Raw genomic sequence first — 20,961 nt, forward strand, 5'->3', positions numbered from 1 at the left:
ATTTATACATACGGTTTCACCCTTTTACTTATTCATCATTCTTATAACAAGACTGTAAATGTTAATGCTTTAACCTTTAGGTCTTCCATTTGTGATCTATTTTATAGGCAAAATATCTCAAACTCAAATATCTCAAAAAAATCCTGTTTTCATTTGTTTTTTTCAGATGATGCAGCATGCTTGGAATAACTATAAACATTATGCCTGGGGATTAAATGAACTGAAACCTATATCAAAAGGAGGCCATTCAAGCAGTTTGTTTGGTAAGTAAAATGTGCTCTGGTTCCTTAGTGACAAACTGTCCAGTTGACTAAACCTGGAGGTGATGAAGTTTGTGTGTTCCTCCAGGCCATGTTGCTAAGAAACTTAAACAGTTGATGCGGTGCTCTGTCTGCAAGGACTGTACACAGTACGTCCGGCAGACAGCACTAACTACACATTGAAATCACCTGTGTAACTTTAAAAACTCTTGATACCTTCAGTACACTTTCAAATAGTCTCATTTAAAGACATATATGTTATCATCATCGTCGTCATAAATTAATTTTTGAGGTGTGGCTCTCAGAGGAGCATTTGTCTCCATAATTTTTTTCCTGTCAAATAAAAATTGACTCTTCATATATAAGATAGCGATAGTATTTTATTTATTTATTCAAGGATAAATAAATAAATAAAATAAAATCTCACAAGTGGTAAAGCAATGCTTCAGATGTCTTTCTTTGTTCCCCTTCTTTTGGTTTCTTTCTGTCTCTCTAAAAAAAATGAATGAATAAATAAATTTATATAAGGATTAAGTGGATAATTTTAAATAAAATAAAATACACAATCTTTGTCTATAGTACGTCTTAATGCACAGGAGGAAAGCAAAAAAAAAAAAGATGGCTACAGTAGCCAGTCACAGTGGTCAATGTGCCTTCTGACACTAAACTTTGTCTCTATATGTCTCCTGTCTGTCCCAAGGAAGATGACAGGAGGTGGAGTTAGGTTAATTGAACTTTCATGTATCTCTTTTGATTTACTTTATTCAACTTGATAATCAGAGCATCTTCCCAGTGCTATGTTAATAATATTCTCATTATAGAGGTGAGGAAGTTAAGTAGCAGAAATGTTTGCTAGACTCTTCTCGGCCACAGAGGCACTGAAGTCCTTCCTATTACACAGGATTAGTTTCTCACACAATTTAATTAACAACACAGTGACAGATATGAAGAGTCTTGTGCTTGGTGATGGGAGAAGTTGGAAACTACACTCCTACTAAAAAATAAATAACTAAATAAAAAACTGACAAATGTTATACATGTACCAACAACTGTGTTTACTGTGAATCATTAATCCTCCAATAAAAAAAGAAAATTATGGTCTCTACTATAGATTGTAAATTAGAATAAGTTCTTTGTTGTACATTATATGATTTATAAATAAATTGCTGTTTTTCTTTTTCTAATGTATTTCATAACATCTAGTGAGAATCCATACCAAAACTTTCATAAGAAAAGATACGCAGTCTTACTCAGACACTTCTGAATTCACCATAAAAAAAACTTCTATACTTTTACAAAAGGTATTAAATAGTAAAAAATCTTGTAACAAATATCTGTTGAATTTACATATACCATTCTGCCAGTCCCTGTCTGGGCACCAAATGCCAGGCTAGCTTCGCAGGCAGGAGACAGACGACCGGGGACTCATGGCTGAGCTGGGAACACAGTTCAATCTTTATTGATGAGCAGGGATGCAGTGCAATCAATCTAATCTCTCTTCATTAGAAAATCCTGTCCTTTATATCTCCTGAGGCTGAAGTGTCAGGAAGAGGAAGTAGGTAGGATAGGGGGTGGGGAGAAGGAAAGAAGCGCACGAACCAGTGGGGATTACATGGTGGAAAACAGGAAGTGACTAGGAGAGGGGGCGGAGTGGAAAAAGAGCAAAAGAGCTTGAACCAGAACCAGTGGGGATGAAAGCAGAACCAGTGGGGATTAAAGCAGTGCAGGTCTCAAACAAAATAATGATTATGTAAATCGACCACAGCATTTAGCAATGCAAGCAAACCTGACATGATGATCAAAACAGAAGGGGGTCTTAGAAGCAGAATTGGAAGCAGACCAACACCATTCAAGTTTATTTTCTTTTCTCTCTTTTTTTTTTCCCACATTTTCAGGTAATATCAAAGGAGCAACAATAGTGGATGCCATGGATACACTTTTCATTATGGAAATGAAAGATGAATTTAAAGAGGCAAAATCGTGGGTTGAAAAAAATCTAAATTTTAATGTGGTGAGTTAAAGGTTGCTAATTTAGTTCTTATGTTTCAGTTATTATGTATAGATTTGCTTGTGGGATACACTGTTGTGCTACAACCTAGCAGAAACAAATAATAGTATCATACTATTAAAAAAAAAAAGAATATCATGCTTTATCCTTATTGTGCCCTCTCTTCACAAACACATGTGGTTTTTTGTGTCTTTTTTAATTCTTGAAAATAAAGAATAAGGAAAAAAAATCTTGGTATTTGATAAGGCCTATATGTGCCAGATATTCTTGTTCAAGTCTCAAAACGACTGGGAAATCTGGTTTTACCTTCATACTTTCTCAGATTAGAAATCATAGCCTGATAGATCTACCCAACTCACATAGATAATTGTGCATCAGAACTATGTGAGAAGTTTGCACAACTTTAGAGCTGGTGCTTTTGTATTTTGTTGTGCTGCATTGTTACAACATTGTTAACATTTGCTAAGTGGCACAAGATGCCATATTGTGAGATTCCATTCGGCAAAAGACCACAAGGGAAATTAAGATAGAGTTTTACTATAGATCCTGAAGAAGTCCATAACTTGCTCAAGGGGGCTATACAGGGAAGGTCTAGGAAGAATTCAGAGACAGGACCTGGGACATGTGCTTTTTTTCTGGTGGGTGAAGGTCTTTGAGGTGCCTGTACAAAGCTTGTATCAGTCAATTTAAACAAAAAATGTCAGGGACTGGTAAATTCCATAAGACTTTTATCTAAAGAGTGCACAAGGGAAAGGTCCTGGGAAAAGTGTTGATCACAAGGGCTATTAAGAGAATCCTATTAGGAACTTGCATTTGCTTATGGCTCTGTGGGCTGTTATCTAGGCCATGTGCTTTCAAGAGGGCTAGTTTAGGTGCTGCGGGCCACTTGGCTATGTAAAATGAATACCAAGGCAATAATTTCATGAAGTAGCTTAGTATCCAGCAGAAGCTATTTTCACATTCCCATAAACGAAGCTTCACAATTTGTTAATATCTTTATCAGTTGATATCTTTACCAGTATAAAATTTTGTCAACATGTATTTTAAATATTTTTAAATTTTCATATAATCTCATTTTCTCTCTCTCTCTCTCTCTCTCTCTCTGCCACCTGGGATATTGCTAGGCTCAGTGCCTCCACTACGAATCTGCTGCTCCTGGAGGCTATTTTTTTTCCCTCTTATTGCTCTTGTTGTTTATTGCTGTCATTGATGTTAGATAGGACAGAGAGAAATCAAGAGAGGATGGGAAGACAGAGAAGGAGAAAGAAAAATAGACACCTGCAGACCTGCTTCACCACTTATGAAGCAACCACCCCCCCCCCCCCCCCCCCCCCCGCAGGTGGAGAGCCAGAGGCTCGATCGAGGATCCTTACACTGATCCTTGTGGGCCCTTATCATTCTCTCTTTTTTTTTATTTTTGCTTAGAGGGGAGAGAGACAGAGACAGAGACAGAGACATACAGCACTGCTTCACCACTTATGAAGCTTTCCCCCTGCAGATGGGGACTGAGGGCTTGAACCAGGACCTTGCACATTGTAACATGTGCACTAATTGGGTGCACAGCCATCCAGCCCATCCTGTAATGTCATTCTCAACAAATACCTCAGAACACATTGTACACCCAAGAAAAATACTCAGAATTAAAGATGATGAATGATTCTATACACTTTTGAATTTTTTTTATTTAGAAGGACTAGCATTGTTAGGTCTAATTTAACTTCATAGTCACTGTTTTTATCTCATTATGAGTTGACAAAGACCTTATTTTAAGAAAAGTAGGTTTGTTATGCCTGAAGTTTTCCAGTCATTCATTTGGATTTACATTATTGGAATTAATTATAATATAAGATTAGTTTTTTCAGAAATCCTTGTAAATACCTTGTCAATCTTGTAAGCATTTGATAATATCTGTAAAGCCCTACAGCCAGACACAGCAGCATGCTGTATGATGAGAATGAATAGAGAAAGCACGGTTTTCTATGCTTTGTGGATCACTTGTTCTCCCATAGAACAAATGGGTGAGGACACAGGTTTCATTCAGAATATTAAAGAATAGTAGCACTGAGTCATTTTTCCTATCTCTTTGAATTTAAGGTATGTGTAAATTTTAAAAAGGAATACTTAATTTCTTTTTTTTCTGAATTTTAAATGATTTTTAACATTTCTTTATTGAAGGATTAGTGGTTTACATTTGACAGTAAAATACAGTAGTTTGTACATGTATAATATTTCCCAGTTTTCAGCATAAAAATTCAACCTCCATTAGGTCTTCCTCTGCCATCATGTTCCAGGACCTGAACCCTTCCCTTCCACACCAGAGTCTTTTACTTTGGTGCACTACACCAACTCTAGTCCAAGTTCTGCTTAGTGTGTTCCTTTCTGATCTTGTATTTCAACTTCTATGAATGGATTGCTTCATTTCTAATTTGGTAATTAATTGTTACTTACACTCCATGGTAAAGACCATGCACAAAAAGATATACAAATGAAAATGTTTAGTCTGCTTTATAATTAATTTTAGAGTAGAAAAGAGATGGTATGCCAATATAAAGGTATCTTAAAAATCAGTGCTATTTTCAAGTGATAGCACAGGCCTAAAGAGCTAGTGAATTGTTCATGGTTCTACAGCTATTTGATTTGAATGATCTGTGGCAGTTCTGATAGTTCTGATACTTTTTTTTTTTTTAAAAATTTATATTTATTCCCTTTTGTTCTTGTTGTTTTATTGTTGTAGTTATTATTGATGTCGATGTTGTTGGATAGGACAGAGAGAAATGGAGAGAGGAGGGGAAGACAGAAAGGCAGATAGAAAGATAGACACCTGCAGACCTGCTTCACCGCCTGTGAAGCAACTCCCCTGCAGGTGGGGAGCCAGGGGCTCAAACCGAGATCCGTATACTGGTCCTTGTGTTTTAGGCCACATGCGCTTAACCCGCAGCACTACTGCTGGACTCCCCTGATAGCTCTGATACTATCAATACAACTGAGCATGAAAAATTAAGACAATAAGAAAATGTTAGTTCTTTTTAATATTTCTCATTCTCCTATATTGTTAGTTATAAGTAAATTCAACCAAATATCTTTACATAATTATGGGTTTCTCATCAGCGATATATGAAAGAGAGGAAGAATAGTGTGTTTTCTCCCTCAGCTCCTCTTTCTCTTCAAAAATGGACGGCTGGGAGTCGGGCGGTTGCGCAGTGGGTTAAGCGCATGTGGGGCAAGGTGCAAGGACCAGCATAAGGATCCCAGTTCAAGCCCCCGACTCCCCAACCTGCACTGCAGTCGCTTCACAAGCAGTGAAGCAGGTCTGCAGGTGTCTTTCTATACCCCTCTCTGTCTTCCCCTCCTCTCTCCCATTTCTCTTTGTCCTATCCAATAACGACGACAACAAGAATAACTACAACAATACAATATGGAATAAATAAATAAAAGGGAATAAATAAATATTTTTAAAGGAAAAAATAGATGGTGGAATGAGAATTAGGTTCAATAATGGTATACAGGAAAGTAGGTGTTAATGAGAGTAGACAAAATTGTCAACATATATTTTAAATATTTTTAAATTTTCATGTAATGTCATTCTCTTTTTAAATTTTTTTTTGATAGAGACAGCAGTTGAGAGGAAAGGAGAGAGAGAGAGAGAGAGAGAGGTAGAGAGAGAGAGACTGAGACCGAGAGAGACCTACAGCACTGTTTTGCCACTTGTGAAGCTTTCTCCCATGTCTTTTGCTTGGTAATTACAGCATTAATACTAAAGACGTATCCAAATACTACAACAAAGTTTTGCTTTCATGAATAGTGGTTACTTATGTTTTCTTGAATCATTTATAGAAAAATACTTAGCATAGTTAACATAGTAAACCACTAGCCCCACCCCCCTAATAAAATGATTAAAAATACTTAGCACAAAGATCTTACAAAGGAATGGATGAAGTATCAGAAGAAGAAAGTCCATTGGCCTCAAGCCATCACCTGATGACACAAATGTATTTTGGGACATACAGGACCTTAGAGTTAACAGAAGGAGAGAGATTAGAAAATTCCTGTCTTTTCTTCAATGTAGGATAAAGGGATTCAGTTATATGTAGTGATTGCTAAAAAAAAAATTTTTTTTTAAATAGTTTGCTTATTTAAAATAACATTTTAATGTTAATAAGACTTTATCCAAGTAGTTGACATATTTTTCCTAAATATTATTTATCAACTGTCACAGATAACCATTTTCTATTCAAAATATGCTAAAGAAATGTATTTAAAATAATCATTAATTAATAATTAATCATAATTATTACTATTCATAATGTGAGAAGTCATAAAGTATATTTGCTGCATCTTTATATACCACCTTATTACCCTTCAAAAATGAAAGTTTATCATGAAACATCCTAATGATAGTACCTCCCATTTTAAAATGAATAATGTAAAATCAGAAAAGCTATTTTCACTTACTCTCCTATTAATTCACTGCTTCTGGAGACCACTTTTTCCCACTTTATTAGATAGGACAGAGAGAAATTGAGAGAGAAGGAGGAGATAGAGAAGAAGAGAGAAAGATAGACACCTGCAGACCTGCTTCACCGCTTGTGAAGCGACTCCCCTGCAGGTGGAGAGCCACTGGCTGGAACCCGGATCCTTTTGCTGGTCCTTGCGCTTTGTGCCACATGCACTTAACCCGCTGCGCTACCGCCAGACTCCCGAAGTAATGTATTCTATATATTCTATAAAATTTATCACTGAATATAGTTTTATATACCTTCACTGTAAGCATCTAAATAATCAGTACTATTTTAAAGTGACAGCAGAAAACAGGAAATTCAGAACTACATTTAGAAATACTCAAATATGGGGGGTTGGTTGGTGGTGCACTATTACTATGTGCAAAGACCAGTTTTAAGTCCCTCTCTCTGTCTTCCCCTCCTCTCTCCATTTCTCTGTCCTATCCAACAATGACGACATCAATAACAACAACAATAATAACTACAACAATAAAACAACAAGGGTAACAAAAGGGAAAAATAAATTAAAAAAAAAGAATACATTATTTTAAACCCAGTCTCCCCAGTATTGGAGGAAACATGGGGGTTATGATGCCTCTCTTTTCTCTTCCCCTCTCCTTCCTTCTTCTCCCATCTCCTCTCTCCATTTGAAAATGTCTGCCCAGAGCAGTGAAACGTCACAAGATAAATACAAATTAACAAAATAAATAAAGATACTGTTGTAATCTAGTCAGAATGTCATCCTACTATTTAAAAACAAACAAAAAATGATAATGTGGTCCAGAAGATGGTGCAGTAGATAAAGCATTGGACTATCAAGCATACAGTCCTGAGTTCAATCTCTGGCAGCACATGTACCAGAGTGATATCTGGTTCTTTTTCTTTCTCCTCCTATCTTTCTCATAAATACAAAAACAAAGAAATCTTAAAAAAAAAAAAAAAACCAATGAAAGAAACGATAGTGTTTATCATACCCCAAAATATAAATTGATCTCCAGATGCAATCTGAATCTTCTTAAATGCTTGGATAAATACTTCCTTAGGTAGAGTTCTAAGTCATACAGTATGAAAGAACTGGCTTGTGTCTTACTTAGTACTGTTCTTGTACAAAGTCTGTTTTAGAGCAGTGTTATACCTTGATGGGTCAAATAACTAAGATAGTTATCCCATGGAATGAAGTTATTCAATATTTTCCATCTGAATGCTAATCATTGCCTACAAGGAGTAATGATTGGGGCTTAGAAGAGAATATTGAAAAATTCTTTCTAATATTACTCTGATTAGCACTACTACTGGAGGGTCCTTTTGGACCTGCATGGTAAAAACGAACCAGTTAACAGAGTATAGATGAGGATTTGCCTGTCTTTATGGCTCAGAGAACTTGTGTTTTGACTCTCTTAAAAGGTTTATCAGGTTACTTAAATATCAAACTCAGCTGCTCTAACATACAATTACAATAAGTCACACTAATACTATAAATTAATCTGTTAACACATTTGATTACAGTGATTATGCTTCGTGAAATAAGTGAGAAACACCTGCAAGAGGCTTTCACCCATAAGTGGAACATAGACAACTGAAACACATGAATTTGAGGCAGGGGTAGACAGCATAATGGTTATGCAAAGTCTGTGGTACCTGAGGCTTCAAAACCCCAGGTTCAGTTCCCCTCACCCCCACTCTCACTACTACCATTACCACCATAAGCCAGAGCTCAGCAGAGCTCTGGTAAAAAAAAAGAAAGAAAGAGAGAGAGAGAGAGGGAGAGGGAGAGGGAGAGAGAGAGAGAAAGGAAAAGAAAAGAAAAGAAAAGAGAAAGAAAGAAAAAAAAAGAGAGACATGACTTTGGAAAAATATATATATATATATAGTCAACCCCTATCTATGACCTTGGGAGAACTATGATGGTTACTAGTAGAAGCGGGAGGGGGCACAGAACTTTGGTGGTGGGAGAGTTGTGAATTATATTCCTATTTACCTTACAATCTTGTGAGTCACTATTAAATCACTAAGAAATATATTTAAATATGTATATCCTTAAACTTAATCTTCATAAAATGTTTATGTTAAACCTAAGCATAGGCAAGATTTACAAGTAGTAACTTATCTTAAATCAGTGACTTTGAAAAGCTCATTCTGTTTCCAATATTTGTCAGTAAGCTAAGAAATAGTCTTCATATTAATAATGGAGCAGTTATTATTAAACATAGTTACTGCACTGTCTCATAGCAGGGCAGTTGCTATTAAACATAGTTACTACACCAGTTTGTATGGTGGCAGCTGTTATTAATGCTTGCTTGTTTCTCATGTGTAGTAATATCTTGCAAAACACACGTTTATAGTTCACTGAGTAGAAAGCCAAGAGAAATTTAGAATCATAGCTACGAAGGAGCAATCTCTGATTTCAGGGCTCAAATGATTACTTTTTATTTTAAAGAAAAAGTCTTGTGATTGGAATCAGACACTTATAATAGAATTAAAATATTTCTGAAAATAAAAGTTATTTTCTTAATTTTTTTTGAGAGGACTGGCAAAATAGTTCAACTGGATAATGCAGCTGTTTTCATGACCCAGGTTCAAAACTGACCCCCACTGCACTGGCAGAAGCTTTTGTGCTATGGTATCTTTTGTTCTCCCCCTCTTTCTGGCTCTATCTGAAAAAGTCAGCTCAGAGTTGGGAAACTGCAGCAATGACAAAAAAAAAAATGATTTAAAGTTGGCTTACAGTATTATAAGATTTTTGGAGTATAGTTTCATACTTACATATAAAACTCATGTGTGTATCTGTGTGTGTTGTACTCACCACCAAAGTTCCAGTGTCATCACCTCAGAGAAACTCTTTAACCTATCTCTCCACTGAAATACTCATTTGCCCTAAAACTGCCCATAGTTTTCACAGCCTGAGTCAGTTTTATTATTATTACTTGTTGCAAGTTCATTGGTTTTAGCTTTATATTCCACATATAAATAAGATCATCCAGTAATTAGCACAGTCATCTCTAGTACCATCCATTTTGTCCCAAAATATAGAATACTATCTTTTTAAAATGTAGTATTCCAGGAGTCAGGTGGTAGCGCCGTGGATTAAGCACAGGTGGTGCAAAGCGCAGGTACCAGAGTAAGGATCCTGGTTTGAGCCCTCAGCTCCCCACCTGCAGGAGAGTCGCTTCACAAGCAGTGAAGCAGGTCTGCAGGTGTCTTTCTCTCTCTGTCTTCCCCTCCTCTCTCCATTTCTCTCGGTCCTATCCAACAACAATAACATCAATAATAATAACTACAACACTAAAACAAGGGCAACAAAAAGGGAATAAATAAATAATTTTTTGAAGTAGTATTCCACTGATTGTATATCGCACAACCATCCCTTGAAGGACATTTAATTTTTATACTTGGCTACTGTGACTAGTATTGCTAGTATTATTTGTCTCATATTTTAAAGGGATCTATGTAGCATTTTCAAAAGGGGCTGCACTAGTTTACATCCCTTCTATGGACCTTTTAGAGTTACTTTTTCACTAAGTCTTTGACAGTACTTGTTTTCACTCTTTCTGATGTACTATACTCAGATGTGAGGTTATGACTTCTTATTGTTTTAATTTACGTTTTCCTAACACTAAATGATGCTGACCAATTTTTGATATGTTAATTGACCTTTTCTTTCTTTTTTAAGATTCAATTTATTTATGAGAAAGATAGGAGGAGAAAGAGAAAGTACCAGATATCACTCTAATACATATGCTGACAGGGATCAAATTCGGGACCTCATGCTTGAGAGTCCAGTGCTTTATACACTGTGTCATCTCCCAGACCACTTGATCCCTTCTTTGGATATGTGTTGAATCGTATCTTTTGGATCTGTTGTTTTTATTGTTGGGTCATATGATTTCACTATATATTTTTATATCAGTCCCTTTATAGGTTGGTGAAATACAAATGTTTATTCACGTTTTAAATAGAGACAGAGAGAAAGTGAGAGGGAAGGGAAGATAAAGAGAGACAGCTGCAGCATTGTTTTTCTGTCTTGAAGTGTTCTTCCTGCAGGGTAGGGCTTACCCCTGGGTCCTTGCACATTGTATGTAGCATGTACTCCACCAGGTGTGCCACCTCTCCGCCTCCGGTGTGTCGCCTTTTTATGTTTGTGCTGGATTCCTTTTAAGTTGATGCAGTCCCATTAGTTTTTTCCTCCTGTAGTTTCCATCGTCAGTAAGGTTGTAATTCCAAATATATCTCTGCTATCAAGGTGTTGTAGTGTGTCACTTACGTAATCTTCTGTGTATTTTCAAATATCATGTCTCATATCCATGGTTAGTCCATTTTAAGGCTTTGTTTTGCATATATAATGTTTGGTGATTGGTCTAGTTTCTTTTATTTATTATTTTTACAGTGACTGTTGAGCTTTCGCAATATCATTTACCAGAGAGGCATTCTCTTCCATTTACAAGGTTTTAATTCTTTTGCCATGTATTAGATGTCTGTATGGGTATGGACTTATTTCTGGGCAGTTCTTGCCCTTTCTTTCTTTCTTTCTTTTTTTCCAGTATTGGCTTGAAACACTTTGCTCTAATCTTTCACTCTAAATGTATGTTCACTTCTATCATACATAATTGTCTTGAGTAAATAGTGTTCTGTACTAATCTGTGTTTCTGCTTGATAAACCAAGACCTTTCACAGGTCATTTATATATGTATCACTAATAAATTATATACATGGGTTACATATTGCCATTCTACTTTTGTTTTCTGGTTGTTTTGTATGTATGTTTTTCATTATTTCTTTATTTTATTTTATTTTATTTTTTATTTAAGAAAGGATTAATTAACAAAACCATAGGGTAGGAGGGGTACAATTCCACACAGTTCCCACCACCCAATCTCCATATCCCACCCCCTCCCCTGATAGCTTTCCCATTCTCTATCCCTCTGGGAGCATGGACCCAGGGTCATTGTGGGTTGCAGAAGGTAGAAGGTCTGGCTTCTGTAATTGCTTCCCCACTGAACATGGGCGTTGACTGGTCGGTCCATACTCCCAGTCTGCCTCTCTCTCTCCCTAGTAGGGTGGATCTCTGGGGAAGTGGAGCTCCAGGACACATTGGTGGGGTCTTCAGTCCAGGGAAGCCTGGCCGGCATCCTGATGACATCTGGAACCTGGTGAATGAAAAGAGAGTTAACATACAAAGCCAAACAAATTGTTGAGCAATCATGGACCCAAAGCTTGGAACAGTGGAGAGGAAGTGTTAGGGGGATACTCACTGCAAACTCTAGTGTACTTCTGCTTTCAGGTATATATTTTGCAGTAGTTTATGGATACGTGTGAACATATGCTCTCTCTCACAGAAACTGGTGTATATCTAGGTTTTGGGACTTTGTTAGAAAGTGAACCACCTGAGATGGAATTAGAGCATACTATGAAAGGAAAGGTCTTACCCGAGTAATGAAGCTGAAGGGTTGTCATTCCACACGTGAAGTCTCTGGACACAGTCTGAAGTGAAGCATGTTGAGGTGGCAATCGTTGTGTTGGTTAGGTTGTGATCGGCAGATGCAATATTATTTGATATGGATTGGGAGAGGCATACGGGAAAGTGGGCCCTATCCAGTGGTTCCAGGACTGGGGGAAGTAGAGGCTCTATAGTGGAGATATGAGGTTCCTGCTGTCTTAGGGTTCAAAAAGGACTCCATAACACCCAACCAAAAAGAGGTGTGTACTCCTATGTTCATAGCAGCACAATTCATAATAGCTAAAACCTGGAAGCAACCCAGGTGCCCAACAACAGATGAGTGGCTGAGAAAGCTGTTGTATATATACACAATGGAATACTATGCAGCTATCAAGAACAATGAACCCACCTTCTCTGACCCATCTTGGACAGAGCTAGAAGGAATTATGTTAAGTGAGCTAAGTCAGAAAGATAAAGATGAGTATGGGATGATCCCACTCATCAACAGAAGTTGAGTAAGAAGATCTGAAAGGGAAACTAAAAGCAGGACCTGACCAAATTGTAAGTAGGGCACCAAAGTAAAAACCCTGTGGTGAGGGGTAGACATGCAGCTTCCTGGGCCAGTGGGGGGTGGGAGTGGGTGGGAGGGATGGGTCACAGTCTTTTGGTGGTGGGAATGGTGTTTATGTGCACTCCTAGTTTTCCATTATTTCTTTTCTCAGTTACACAACAGTGTGTTAATTTATATATGACTGCTTTTTAGTGTGTCCTTCGACTCAGAGATTATCAATAGAAGAAAATGTAAGTGAAAGAGCTGTTTCTTCAGTCCGAAAAATTTGCAGGAAGGACATTTTAGCCAAAAATTGTTCACACCAACTTACTCCAGAGTGGTGGTATGAACAAGTAGGTACATGCAGTTTAAACAGGGAACTTCGTTACTTCTGAAACTGATGCTCAGCTGGGACTAATATACTTGAAGCTATATTATACCTAGGGGATATGCCCAGAATTTATCCTTCCTAAAGATTTAAGAAAGTATATTTATATGTGAAAATGGATACAGGTGAAGAAAACTAAAATTTACATTAATTGCCAGGATAAATCGTAAAAAAAAAAAAAAAAAGTTTTAGTGATAGTCCAGGTGGTAGCACCGTGGGTTAAGTACATGGTGCAAAGCACAAGGACCAGTGTAAAAATCCCCATCTCCCCACCTGCAGGGGTGGGGGGGTCGATTCACAGGCAGTGAAGCAGTTCTGCAGGTATCTTTCTCTCCCTCTCTCTGTCTTCCCCTCCTCTCTCCATTTCTTTCTGTCCTATCCAATAACAATAATAAACAACAAGGGCAATAAAAGGGAAAAAATAGCCTCCAGAAGCAGTGGATTTGTAGTGTAGGCACCCAGCTCCAGCAATAACCCTGGAGGCAAAAAAAAAAAATGTTTTACTTATACAGGTTACTTTGGTCTTTCCTCTTCAAGTACTTCCCTCTCCTTGTCCCATCTTGTTTTGTCATTTGGGTAAGCCACTGAAAAGTTTTGAGAACATCTTAAAGTAAACAGTGTGACTAAAAGGAAAGAAATATAGTCATCTAAATCTAATAATATTATTTTAGTGAGTGTCCAGAGACTATACGTGTGGAATGACAACCCTTCAGCTTCATTACTCGGGTGAGACCTTTCCTTTCATAGTATACTCTAATTCCATCTCAGGTGGTTCACTTTCTAACAAAGTCCCAAAACCTAGATATACACCAGTTTCTGTGAGAGAGAGCATATGTTCACACGTATCCATAAACTACTGCAAAATATATACCTGAAAGCAGAAGTACACTAGAGTTTGCAGTGAGTATCCCCCTAACACTTCCTCTCCACTGTTCCAAGCTTTGGGTCCATGATTGCTCAACAATTTGTTTGGCTTTGTATGTTAACTCTTTTTTCAGTCACCAGGTTCCAGATGTCATCAGGATGCCAGCCAGGCTTCCCTGGACTGAAGACCCCACCAATGTGTCCTGGAGCTCCGCTTCCCCAGAGACCCACCCTACTGGGGAGAGAGAGAGGGAGACTGGGAGTATGGACCAACCAGTCAACGCCCATGTTCAGCGGGGAAGCAATTACAGAAGCCAGACCTTCTACCTTCTGCAACCCACAATGACCCTGGGTCCATGCTCCCAGAGGGATAGAGAATGCGAAAGCTACTGGGGAGGGGGTGGGATATGGAGATTGGGTGGTGGGAATTGTGTGGAATTGTACCCCTCCTACCCTATGGTTTTGTTAATTAATCCTTTCTTAAATAAAAAATAAAATATTATTTTAGTGAAAATAGCAACCTGGAGTTTATGAAAATGACTTAAAACTCTTAGATTCTAGACATTTATTTTTGAAAATCAAATATATAAAATACACTAAGCTCAAGTCTTTGTTGTTATTTTTTTAACTATTTTATTTTTTTTTTAACATTTTATTTATTAATGGAAACAGGAGGAGAGAGAAAGAACCAGCATTACCCTGGTACACGTGCTGCCGGGGATTGAACTCAGGACCTCGTGCTCGAGAGTCCGATGCCCTATCAACTGCGCAGCCTCCCGGACCACATGTTTGTTGTTATTGTTAAGGATACTACATTTCATCACTTTTAGCCATTCATTGGAAATATGACTCCCATGTGAGTCAAAAGAGATTTGCATACTAAACTTTAGCATATTATAATTCTATATTTTTCTGATTTTTTTCCAGTAAATCTTGTATAAAGTAAACCTTTAGTTCATTTAGCGTATGCTACTGGCACAGTGGTAATCACAACAGATATCTATTGAATGCCTATTCCTGTGCAAAATATAGAGCATATGACTTTACAGACTCATAGTGTCCTTATAAGGAATCTACTGTCCCCCTTTTACAATTGAGAACATCACAACTGGGAGACTATAAGTAACTTTCATGGGATCTCACACTCCTCCATCTCCCAGGACAACCTATAGTCTCAATAGTTTTTGTTCTAGGGTAGTGTTTTCATAGTTTGCTGTGCCAAGATAACCAGTCATTTTGCTATGGTGAGAGAATGTTTCCTTAACCTTTTCTCCTGAGAATATGTGAAGAGTGATCTACTATATCTAAATTTAAATCTTTGACCTAAAAAATAAGATAAGACTGGAGAAGACAGCATAATGTTTATGCAAACAGACTTCCAAGCCTCAGGCTCCAAGGTCTTAGGTTCAACAGTGAGCAATGCTCCGGTGGAAAAAAAAAAAAAAGAAGAGAAAAAAATTAATTAATAATAATAAATAACAATGATGATGATAGTTCCTGTTTTTTTTTAGCAGCTCTTAGATAAATATATAGCTTATATTTAGCTTTGGGGGGGAGGAAGGAGAAAAAAATTTACTACAAATTTTTATGTAGTTTTGGTTTTCAAAAGGAAGAAGGTGGTGATTGTTAAGTTCTTCTGGTATTTCAGAGCAAGATTTTTAAAGCCAAGGACAGAACAATCGCTGAGAACCTATATGGAATTACTAGCAAGTCAAATTTGTTTCTTGAACTTGGCCACTAGAATATTATGTTCATGAAATTTAAAGGAGAGCAGCTGACTTTGCATGTCAAATTTTGCAAGGTCATTTCTCATCCATTGTCTTATAGAACAAGATAAATAGAATATAGTTCTAGAATACATTGCTGGATCAACAACTGAACAACTGTAGCTAATAAGTAATTTGATTGATACCTACCTGAGAATGTATCTCTGGTGGTATTTGACATGACTCAGTCTTCTATCTTTCAGTGACATTAAGCCAGATGTCTATATAAAGATCCTGATTATCCAGTTTTTTTTCATGGGAGAAAGAAATTGCATCTCTAATGTGTCCTTAACTAGAATAAAGATATAAAATCATATGTAGAGGATTCTATAGGATGACCTGTGGAGGAGTGTTCTCAGGTTTAAAAAAAAAATACAGTAGAAATTAAGAGTAATTCATTTAAGAGTTTAAATTGATTAGATTTTGTTATTATTACCCATAGACATAATTACAGTTTTTTTCTTACAGCTGAGTAATATTCATATATATATATATATATTATTTATAAAAAGGAAACACTGACAAAAACCATAGGATAAGAGTGGTGCAACTCCACACAATTTCTATCACAGAATTTCGTGTCCCATCCCCTCCTTGACAGCCTTCCTATTCTTTAACCCTCTGAGAGTATGGACCCAAGGTCATTGTAGGGTGCAGAAGGTGGAAGGTCTGGCTTCTGTAATTGCTTCCCTGCTGAACATGGGTGTTGACAGGTCAGTCCATACTCCCAGCCTGCCTTTCTCTTTCCCTAGTGGGGCGGGCTCTGGGGAATCAGAGCTCCAGGACACACTGGTGGGGTTGTCTGTCCAGGGAAGTCTGGTTGGCATCATGGTAGCATCTGGAACCTGGTGGCTGAAAATAGAGTTAACATATAAAGCCAAACAAGTTGTTGACTAATCATGAACCTGAAGGCTAGAGTAGTGCAGATGAAGAGTTGTGGGGGGAGGGAGGAGATCTCCATTTTGTAGACAGCTAGTAGGCATATTTTAGTTATATTCCAAAGGGCCTGTGGCTATACAAGTTGTTTTTTTTTCCCTGAACCTGAAATATGATATGCAGGTGGATCCAAATTATAGTCTGGGAGCTGAGTAATATTCTACTGTGTGTACATACCACAATTTTCTAAACCACTCATTTGTTGTTGGACATCTGGGTTGCCTCTAAGTTTGGGCTGTTACAAATTGTGCTGTTATGGACATGGGTAAGAACTTGAAGGAATCATGTTACATGAGATATGCCTGAAGGAGAAGGATGAATAACACATGATCTCACTTATAGATGGTTAAGAAACAAGGCAAGAAAAGAGTAACATGAGATCAAACATGGACTGCATGAGGTGCACTACAACAAATCTATAGACTATGGACTACAGGGAGTTGGGGGAAGGAGAAAAGAGACTTGTGTTGGTGTTAAAAGTAGTGTGTGAAAACCTATCCTGGAGAGATAAATTATACTTGTACATCACAACTGCCCTGTAAACAATTACTTCCCTAATGAAATTATTTGGGTAAAAATATAGCTAGCTATTAAATCTAAAATACCAATATGGAGTCCCTTTTTTAAATTAGTATTACCTGCTTAATAAGCATTAGTTAAAGGGAACACTATCACAAATAACTTTGAGTAGAGTCAACTTCTAGATATTGAGTCCACAAATTATAAATTTTTGTAACCCACTGTGACTATCAATGAGTAGATTTGAGGTCCAGAAAAAGTAAATAATAACTTTGTAGCTCTGAAAAGAAGCTGAGTAAAACTTTGACTGTACCTTTCATCTTTTATATGTTAACTGTGCTAAGTTATCTAACAACAGAAAATAGTACAGATACATTTAGTAGTCAAAATATTAAATAATAAAGTATTAATAAATAATTAAATAATAATAATTAAATAAATAATAAAGTATTACCAGGAATTACTAGTAGTGTCTACAGTTGTACAACCATTAGCAAGACATTTCTTTTTTTACTGTGTTGGGTACTACAGAAATTAAGACAGCAGAACTCTATACCAAAGTCAGCTTTCTCAAATTTAAATCCTATTCCCAGATATTAGGTCACAGCTACCACAAGAAATCTTGGTTTCTCCATTTGTAAAAATTGATCTAACAATGTTAATTATTTCAGAGTTAGTATGAGAATTAGAAGATCCAGTTCATGTGAAGATATTCGCACAAGGTCTGGCACATTGAAAATCATAAAATCCCACTATTTTTATGTGAATAAGACCTGTTTTAGTAAGAGTCAGCATACAAAATTGTCATTTATGCACTGGTGGAATTTCTTCTCTATGAGATATTGACCATACTAAGCCAGAAAGAGATTTGAAGAGAGCCAACACTAGAGCCCACAGTGCACCCCCCAACCAGTCCTATATGCATTCTATTTATTTATTTATTTATTTATTTATTTATTTATTTATTTATAAAAGGAGACAATAACAAAACCATAGGGCAAGATTCATTACTTGGTGAGACCTTTCCTTTTATAGTATTCTCTAATTCCATTCCAGGTGTTTCACTTCCTATAACAAAGTCCCAAAACCTAGATATAGACCAGGTCCCCTGAGATAGAGCATATGTTCACACGTATCCATAAACTAGGGCAAAATATATACCTGAAAGCAAAAGTACACAGTAGTCTGCAGTGAGTACCCTTCAACACTTCATCTGCACTATTCCAGCCTTTAGGTCCATGATTGCTCAACAATTTGTTTGGCTTTGTATGTTAACTCACTTTTCAGCCACCAGGTTCCAGTTGCCAGCATGATGCTGACCAGGCTTCCCTGGACAGATGACCCCACCAATGTGTCCTGGAGCTCTGCTTCCCCAGAGCCCCACCCTACTAGGGAAAGACAGAGGCAGGCTGGGACTTAGCTGTCCTAGCCAGAGAAAGATTTGAAGAAAAACAACACTATAGCCCACAATGCCCCTCCCCACTCCCCAGTCCTATATGCATTCTTTAGCTGTCCTACTTTAACAGATAGGGAAAGAATACTAGAATAATGTTGAACCACCAGCCTAAATCCAATGAATGAGTCTGAATATCCTTGTAGGGAAAGAATTAAATAAAATAAAAGAGAAACACAAAATAGGAAAGAAAAAAAAAAAAAAGGATGCCCTAGCCCTAACATCTTTACACAAACAGGATACTGGTTGAATATCAACTGTTGAGGAGAAGGTGAAACTTTATTTTATAAAGATCACAATACTTTGATTTTAAGAGTCAAAATTATTTTGATCCTGTTACACCAGGACTTACGTGGATTTAAATGTAATGGTTGAATGAAATGCAAGAATTTTGTGCATTTCATCACAACAATTTTCTTAATTGCACACTCTCATTTATGTATGAACTTCCCCTGGTTTTGTTTCCCCAGAATGCTGAGATTTCTGTTTTTGAAGTCAATATTCGCTTTGTTGGTGGGCTGCTCTCCGCTTACTACCTGTCTGGAGAAGAGGTGAGATGAAAGTGGCATATAAACGTGAATAATAAGATATTAATATATTTTTATAGCAGCATATTCCTTTTGCAGAATATAGTAGTGAGTTATATATTCAGGTATACGTTAACTTTCCCTGTTTTAATGGGCCTCTTATGCACAATTTTATGTAATATGTGCTAATTAAGTAAGCATACTGGAAAGTTTGGCAGAACATGTCAGGAAGTGTTAAGCAATCCCTTTAAAAAGCCTGTCTCCAATATGTTAGGTATAGTTACATAACAAGATGATTACAACTACAAAATGCATATGCCTATGGGTAAATTAAAGAGCGTGAGTATAGTAGCAGATTTGTGGATGAGTCTTTAATATTTATTAATTTACTGTTTGTTTGTTTGTTTAGATAGAGACAGAAAAGGCAGACAGACAGAGCTTGAAGAAAACCACAGTATCAAGGCTTCCTTCAGTGTGGTGTTGGCTGGGCTCAAGCCTGGGTCGGGCACATGGCAAAACAGCGCTCTGTCAAGTGAACCATGTCACCAGCCCATTGGATTAATTTTTTAATATTAGCTTACCAGCAGAAAAAAAGTTAAATGAAGAAACCTTAGAGAGTTGATAGAAAAGTTAAATTATTTGAAAACTAAGAAATGAAATATTCAGCTTCCCAGGGAGACATCCTATAAGACAGTATCTCTCAAAAAAAAGTGCTTTGGGAATTGTGCCCCAATGAAGCTTAATTAGTTACCTGATGCTTGAGGTGGAACAGGAATATTTAATTTAACTGTTTTTATTGCTAGATTAAAAAGGATTTCTGTATCTGCTCACAAAAGACATAGATGCGATTTTGCCTGAAAGGTTTTAGATACATTATGTCCACTTAAGTGCCCACTTAAGAGTGGGTGGGTTAGCCCTCACTTTTCATGTTGGCAGTATTAAAAGGCTCTGTCAAGAAAAAATACTCATGTATTTCAGTTGCCTGCCAATCAGATCTGTGTTGGCTTCAGCATTTTGGCTAGGGAAGAGTGAATCTTACATAGTGTAGTATTTCATGTACTTCTATGCTCCTTTGAACAGATTTAAGCAGAACAATGAATGTTTAATAAAAGCTGCTTTATTGTGTGCCTCTCTGGTACTTTCCAAGCTTTAAAAAAAATAGCCCACACACTCCTAATTCTCTCTTCAGGTTATGTTTACCATAGAGCTTTCTAAAGTATCAATATGTACATGGCTTCAGTATGCTCTTATGTCTATCCTGTTTAAATATTTAATTCTCTTCTTCTTTATGGACTTTTGTGACCTTCTCGACTATGTTAGTAAAACTTTCTGGTACCTTATATATACCTTCCCTTTTGTTCCCAACCCAAATAATTTTATTTGTTCAATTTCATTTAAGGTGTTCTTCACTTTAAGACAAGAGACTCAGTTTTTTTAGACATAATTAGCATTAACTAATTTTATTTTTGTTAGCAAGTTTCTGTTTTTAGAATATTTGTCTTTGAGTATGTAGTGTCAGGGTGTTCTCTTTTTGTTTTGACATAACATACTTATGATGGTCTTGTTTTTAACTTTTTTTTAAAGTTTATTTATTTATTTATTTCCTTTTGTTGCCCTTGTTTTATTGTTGGAGTTATTATTGTTGTCATCGTTATTGGATAGGACAGAGAGAAATAGAGAGAGGAGGGGAAGAGAAAGGGGGAGAGAAAGACCTTTGCAGACCTCCTTCACTGCCTGTGAAGTGACTCTCTTGCAGA

The 20,961-nt window shown here is 36.9% G+C and overlaps 1 protein-coding gene across 2 annotated transcripts in view; it reads left to right on the forward strand.

Moving 5' to 3' along the window:
- The window catches only part of MAN1A1 (mannosidase alpha class 1A member 1), a 236,454-nt gene that overhangs the window by 84,657 nt on the left and 130,836 nt on the right, over positions 1 to 20,961 (forward strand). For both annotated transcript variants that reach the window (XM_007521293.3, XM_060190533.1), the window contains exons 3-5: positions 167 to 263; positions 2,156 to 2,271; positions 19,148 to 19,228. In XM_007521293.3, coding sequence (XP_007521355.1) covers positions 167 to 263; positions 2,156 to 2,271; positions 19,148 to 19,228 — 294 coding nt within the window. The remainder of the gene's footprint in view (positions 1 to 166; positions 264 to 2,155; positions 2,272 to 19,147; positions 19,229 to 20,961) is intronic.

Source organism: Erinaceus europaeus, chromosome 4, assembly GCF_950295315.1.
Source record: "Erinaceus europaeus chromosome 4, mEriEur2.1, whole genome shotgun sequence".
NCBI classification, from domain to species: Eukaryota; Metazoa; Chordata; class Mammalia; order Eulipotyphla; family Erinaceidae; genus Erinaceus; species Erinaceus europaeus.